This window comes from Beta vulgaris, chromosome 4 (assembly GCF_026745355.1).
Source record: "Beta vulgaris subsp. vulgaris cultivar EL10 chromosome 4, EL10.2, whole genome shotgun sequence".
NCBI lineage: Eukaryota > Viridiplantae > Streptophyta > Magnoliopsida > Caryophyllales > Amaranthaceae > Beta > Beta vulgaris.
In genome coordinates, this window is record NC_079205.1 from 17,441,515 (window position 1) to 17,448,542 (window position 7,028).

General features: G+C 31.1%; 1 protein-coding gene across 1 annotated transcript; it reads left to right on the forward strand.

The window, feature by feature from the left end:
* The first annotated feature begins 508 nt into the window (after positions 1–508).
* LOC104891335 (organic cation/carnitine transporter 7) lies at positions 509–6,375 on the forward strand. Its single transcript, XM_010677016.4, has 5 exons — positions 509–777; positions 3,120–3,357; positions 4,553–5,063; positions 5,209–5,411; positions 5,924–6,375. The coding sequence occupies exons 1-5, from the start codon at positions 509–511 to the stop codon at positions 6,191–6,193; spliced, it is 1,491 nt and encodes a 496-aa protein (XP_010675318.1). The 3' UTR covers positions 6,194–6,375.
* Positions 6,376–7,028: the final 653 nt, after the last annotated feature.

The window sequence follows — 7,028 nt, forward strand, 5'->3', positions numbered from 1 at the left end:
GGTTGTACCAAAGACGTGTTAAGCCCACATGAAAAATGTTTATCCATTTGAGTTTAGATAAGTTTTTTGAAAAATATTTGTTACTAAAAAGTAGTTTCTTGAAGATTTCAAAAAACAAGAAAGCCCTTTTATCCCTTATATCTCATCCGTGTGAGTGTGCATTTGTTTTCCTACTCAATTATGCTCCTATAAATACTTCTCAGGTACTATTCTTGTATTGATCTCATTCAAAATACTTTTAGCCACTTTTTAGGATCTCGAAGTATTCTCGTCATACCTCCCAATTTTTTTTGTCATATAAAGCCCATCAACATTAATCAGTAAAGTTACATACATCTGAAATCATCATAATCTAACGTCAAGCACGACTAAACTACATTATAAATCTAGTGGTATTGTATCTTTTCATATATTTTTTATATCTGAAGTCTCTAATTTATTTATTAATGATTTGTTTTATCGCATATTAGATATCTAACATTTAGATGTTGTTACGATATTGTAGAGCATGGCGGATCATAGTGTGACATACAGTGTAGATGATGCAATTCTGAAAATGGGGTTCGGAAAATTACAATACTTAGTACTTGGGTATGCTGGAATGGGTTGGATTGCAGAAGCAATGGAGATGATGATACTCTCATTTGTAGGGCCAGCTGTTAAATCTTCATGGAAACTTAGTGCTGCGCAGGAGAGTCTAATTACAACCGTGGTCTTTGCAGGTATGCTCCTTGGAGCATATTCTTGGGGTTTTGTTTCTGATAAATATGGAAGAAGGTAGACTTGCACAACCTAACATACATACTTCTATCAAATCGCTTTTTTTAAATATTGAGTCATATTACAAGTACTCGCTTTGTTTCGTTTTTAACGCAACAAAGGGGTATTATTTGTGAAATATAACATATTCATTTATTGCATTTAAAACAAAGGGTTGCATTTGAATGCATCACATATGGTGCTTTTACTGCGGCAAATGTATGATATAGTTTACTATATGGCGCATGTATTTGTAAAATACATGCAGGTAAAGGGAACATGCTCCAATTGCGGGATCATTCATTTTATTTTATGTTGCATGAAATAACATTGATCTTTTCAAAAAATTGAACTTAAGTTTCATGTATTTGTGATTCTTTGTAAACTAAAACATTTGATAAGTGCACTTGTTAAAAAGTTACATATCTTATCGTTGCTTTTTTGGTGGGTATGTTCACTAAATGTAATTCCTTTTGTGTTATATTTTATAGTTTTGCCTAGTTAATAACTAATAAATCTGGTTGGGCTTAGTAGTTTGCGATCTGAAAAATTCTCTAGTATCCTTACTGTATTTTATGTTTTTTCATAGCCTGAATATCATTTTCAGGGGTGCTATCCACTATCATGTTGACGGTAAGCCATTTTAATGGTTATGATTATTGCTTTGCTTTTAGTGTTTTACAATAAACTTTCCCTTTATTTTTAGTATGAGTTTACTCGTTATTGGGTTCCAAATGTAGTTGATTATATGAATTTTTCAATCTAAATAAATACTGACATGAAACATTATGAAATTGACATTGAAAAAGATGGATTATCATTCATTACTCATAAATCATGATAAAGTAATTAAGGTAAGTTGTTTATTCAAAGATGTGCTAGTATAGTAGTATCCTTCTTTTTTGGTGCAATATCGAGAAAAAAACCCTTGATATTAGATTATGGAGTAGGATTTTCTCAATAAAAATAAAATTATTTGTGCAATATCAAGGGTTTTCTTTTGATTCATTGATTAGGTTGGAAGTTTATGTGGTCCTTCATATGTGGAAATATTTTTTAAAAAGCTAACTAATCTTCTTTTTTTTTTTGAGGTAAAATAGGTAACTAATCTTGTTGAGCTTTTTAAGTAAGCAAAAAAAGATAAAAATAGCTATACTAAGGAAAATTGCAGTACAACGGTTTTTTATATTTAACAAGTCAAACCTCCTCATAAATGGGATGAGTGAGAAAAGAAAACATTTTGCACCACAAAAAGAAAAAAAAAAGATAGCATGTTTTTAATTTTTTTTTGATTAGCTAAGATTGGTTTGACTGATTGTATCCCAAATCCATAACAAACTCACACGGGTTATCTTTGATATTTTAGAAATCTTATCTGTGATTTTTTTAATTTTTGTTTTCTTGACCACAATAAATATCTTTTTTTTTTTTTTTTTTGAGAAAAGTTATTCCTAAATAATTTGGTCATAACTTGAACATAAATAATTTTTTTGGCTTAAAAAGATATATAGTTACATAAATTATTAAAAGAGACGGTTTAATTTTAATATAAAAGTAAACCTAATCACTAAATGAATTAAACTAGTCACCAAAATAAATTAACCTAGTCACTATTGAGCTAATTCTCTTTTTAATATTGGGTCTAATTTTAATTTAAGAGTAGACGATCTCTTACCAAACAAACTCATATAGTAATATTTTTTTTGAGGGACATATAGTAATATTTTTAAGACAACATCTATTGTGATTTCTATGCGGCTAAGAAATGTGAAACTCATTTATTTATGTATGAATAACTAGGCATATATGTACGCGATTCGTGCGTTAATTTTAAAACTCGTTAATCTATATACTCCATCTGTACTCTAATAATAATTATATTTAAAATGTGAAAGATTAATAGTTAGATGAATTTAGACATAATAACTTCGTTAATTTGACTGAATTAAAGAGTATCAAAGATAGAGAGTGTTTTAGACTTTTTCATGTATATCATATATGTTGTCCATTTAGTTTTTTGATTAAAATATTTGATGCATATACCATTTTTAAGTGGTTTAAAATGACAAGTGGAATGAAAAAGGATTTTAAATTTTTTTTTATTTTTGTATTTTTTTCATTCCATTGAATCATTAAATAATTTAAGATTTTGAAAAGGGTATATGCATAGATTTTTCTCAACTAATCAAAATGTTAATGCAACGTAATGTAACTAAATCTTTGTCAACTAATCAAAATATTTTAAAGTTTTCGGCACGAGATTTTGTTGTTTGCAAACAAAATGTAGAAAAATCAGGAAAGAACACTGAACACAAGTTTATGTTCCTGATAGCTGATATAAGTGAAGTATTTTGTTTCAGGAAAGGATATATGTTCTCAGCAATAGTTACAGCCGCAGCTGGGGTTCTAAGTGCACTTGCTACGAACTACGTATTCTTGCTTATATCTCGTTGCATCGTCGGCATTGGCCTAGGAGCTGGTCCTGTACTACTCACCTGGTTTTTAGAATTTGTGCCTGCTCCAAGCAGGGGTAAATGGATGGTCCTCTTTCAAGCTTTTTGGACTGTTGGCTCCATTACTGAATCAGCTTTAGCATGGGTATCTTCCCTAACATAGTTTATCATTATTCATTCCTCATTCCTTCATATTTTCATTCATACATTTTCGTAAAAGAATTCTCTTATCTAAACCTTACTAAAGTAACTCAAAATCAAGAGATTACTTAACATTCTCACGTTTTATATAATATTATATATTTTTTTTCATACATAGTTACATACTAAAATTCGTAATTTCTACTATGGTATATAATAGGGAAATTCTCACTAGTACCATCTAACTATCGACTTTTCTCAATGGTAGACATTTTTATATTATCTTCGCAATAATACCACTCAGGAGAATGGAAAGAATTTTCAGAGAAAATAAAGTTCAGAGAAATTATTATTTCCGTGTAATGAATTACATACAGAACATATTGAGGAGAGAACTATTTATACAAGAGATTAATAGGCAAAAAGCTAACTGTCTAACAACTTGTAACTGTCTTATCAACTTGATGTAACAAACTAACTAACCTAATAATGTAATAAATATATTAAGCTGAGCTGGAATTAGCTTTGGATGCTGAGACTCCAATATATTTAAAGTGTTTTATTGTTAACAGAAATTAGGCTAAACTTTAAAAATAACTACTAAATATTAAAGAAAAAAGAATATTTACCCTAATCTAATACTTGGCTGCCATACGCACTATCCAACACCAAAAATTCATCCTCATCAAAATTGGACCTTCCTCTGTTAATTGGAATGTGATCAATCGTTGGGATATTGAATTATAGGAGGAAAAGTTAAGATAATGGGTAGGATTGTATTTCTACTTTATAGCCATTAATAATTTTAACTTATTTTTAATAAAAAAATCAATTTAATTAAGAAGTCATAAACATAATGGTACCATTGGGAAGGTAAAAGAATAATGCCTACCATTGAGAAAAGTCGATAGTTCGATGGTACCAGTGAGAATTTTCCTATATAATACTTAATATTCTTTCCTGTCCCACAATATAGTGCTTACCTCATATTTGGTGGGTCAAACTTTAAAATCTTTGATGGAATATTCTCATTTGTATATATAAAAAAACATATTCATGTTCGATCTTATTAGATTGGTCTCAATATGTAGTTTCATGATATCAACTTTTAATATTTTTTATTAATACGGAATTGAATATATTATTATGGGACGGAGGGAGTAATATAACATCTTATTATTTTCACGGTTTTATGATAGATTATTATGCCGCATATGGGATGGAGGTGGCTGCTAGGTCTATCTGCTCTACCCTCATTTATTTTGCTGGCATTCTATGTGATAACACCGGAGTCACCGCGTTACTTGTGTTTAAAAGGTAGAAAGGAAGAGGCCCTTGAAGTTTTGACAACAATAGCCAAAATTAACGGTGAAGAATTACCCCCTGGTGTTCTTGTTACTGATATGGAAATGGAACAGAAAAGTTCTGGTACACAAGATAATGAAGTTGATCCTCAAAAATGGAAGGATTCAAATATAAGTGTAGTAAAATCGATTACGGTGCTCCTTTCACCAAAACTTATCCGCACAACTCTGCTTCTTTGGTTGGTGTTTTTCGGAAATGCGTTCGCATACTATGGCCTCGTGTTGCTCACAACGCAGTTAAACAATCGGAACAGTGTATGTAATATAACACCAGGCACCCATGTTCAACCCCAAGATTCCAGTGCTGGTATAAACTACAGAGATGTCTTCATCACAAGTTTTGCTGGTAAGTTTGTTCGTTTGCGCTATGTTCTCAAGTTTGTTAACATTAAAAATTAACATGTACTATCATGGCATAAAGTTTTGGCAGATACGTGTTGTTTAATTCCATTCTAGTTTCTATTGACACGTTTCTTGTTAATTGGTTGAAGAACTTCCTGGCCTGATCATCGTTGGTTTCCTGATTGATCGACTTGGGCGTAAGCTGTCGATGGCACTCATGTTTGTTTTATGTTCCGTGTTCTTGCTTCCTTTGGTGGTTCATCGTTCCGACAGTATCACAACAGTTTTTATGTTTGGTGCTCGAGCTTGTATAATGGGGACCTTTACCATTGCTTTCATATTTGCACCAGAGGTAATTCACTAGTCATTTCACCTCTACTCTTCTTGACTTTTGATGTTTGCTGAATTTAACTATAATTTTTGATCGAATTTAGCTTAATTTACTCATCTTTTGCGTAACTTGAGATTGTGTTCTATTTAAATTATTTTTATTAAATTGAAACTTTGGCACATGTTTATTAATCGTTTTCAATTTACAATTTTATAAAGTAAAGCCAAAAATATAAAAACTAGAAAATGTAGTTTTTAGTAATAAATTTTCAAAATTGACATGTTTAGTATATATATGATTACTTTTAAGTTCATTAAACCTCTTACATGAAATGACTTTTAACCAAAAATTTGTCATAATTTGCCAAATCTTATTTTAATAAGTTGAGAATATTAAAGTAATATAACCATTTTGGTGCTGAAATTGAACTCATGCTAATGTTCTAAATGTCTAGCCATTTTTGTACAAAATTCAATTTATTTGGTAATAATAAGAGATTTGTGTTTAATATTTTGATGATATGTGCAATGTAGATCTACCCAACATCGGTGAGAAATACTGGATTCGGAACAGCGAGCGCAATGGCAAGAGTTGGTGGAATGGTTAGCCCTGCTGTAGCTGTTGCCTTAATTCAAAGTTGTCACCAAACGGCGTCTATTTTATTCTTCACTGGTGTGGTTATAGCTGCAGCTGGTGCTGTGATGCTCATTCCATATGAAACTAAGGGTCGCGAATTGGCAGATAGTGTTGGTAGTACTAAGCATGAAATGAAAAAAGCCACAAGACAAGACCCTGATGTGTAAACATCACCAAGTTTGCGTTACGCCAAAGTTTAGGAACCATAGTAAACCTTTGAGATAATTTCCAAACACCTAGCTTTTTAATTTGGTGTTTAATTTTGGAAACTACGAATTTTATGAGTAGTGTAATATGTAAACCGGTCTTTTTGCTTTTTTCCAATAACTTTGCTATGTTAATTTTGAAATTACTTTGGCTGACAACTGGTCTATTAGCTTAGCAACTGAAATCGGACAACACAAACTGTTTTATGAGGAAAAGACACCTATGAGATCTCAACCTATTGTAATATGGTATCTAAGGCCTTTTAGGATCCGTTACCTGGGCAATATGTTCTTTTTTTTCGGAATAGAATAAAATAAAACACCAAAACCATGTACAACCTAAGCTTAACCAGGGCAAGAGAATGCCTCAAGCACAAGGCCAGAAAAAAAAAAAAAAAAAAAAAAAAAAAAAAAAAAAAAAATATATATTACGCTACTCATAAAATAAAATAAAACACCAAAACCATGTAAAATAGTATCCTTTAACTTTTCAAACCAACTTCTATTATTTATAGAGATATTTTTTGGGAGAACCAAACTATTTCTAAACATCAGCCCACTATACAATCTTTTCACCATTACTTCATGCCTCCAACAATTTTTTGTTGTAGTGGGCAACAACATACTTTAACTTCCACAGGCCATAAATAATGTGATACAATTATGACCAAGCTAGCTTGATAGTTAGTTGGTGTTATGTCTTAAATATTTGCCTAAGTCGGGTGTCCCAAGTAATGCAATTGTCATAGCTAGTTGGAACCAGCTAAGGATATCAGATAGTGACCGTAAGTACGCA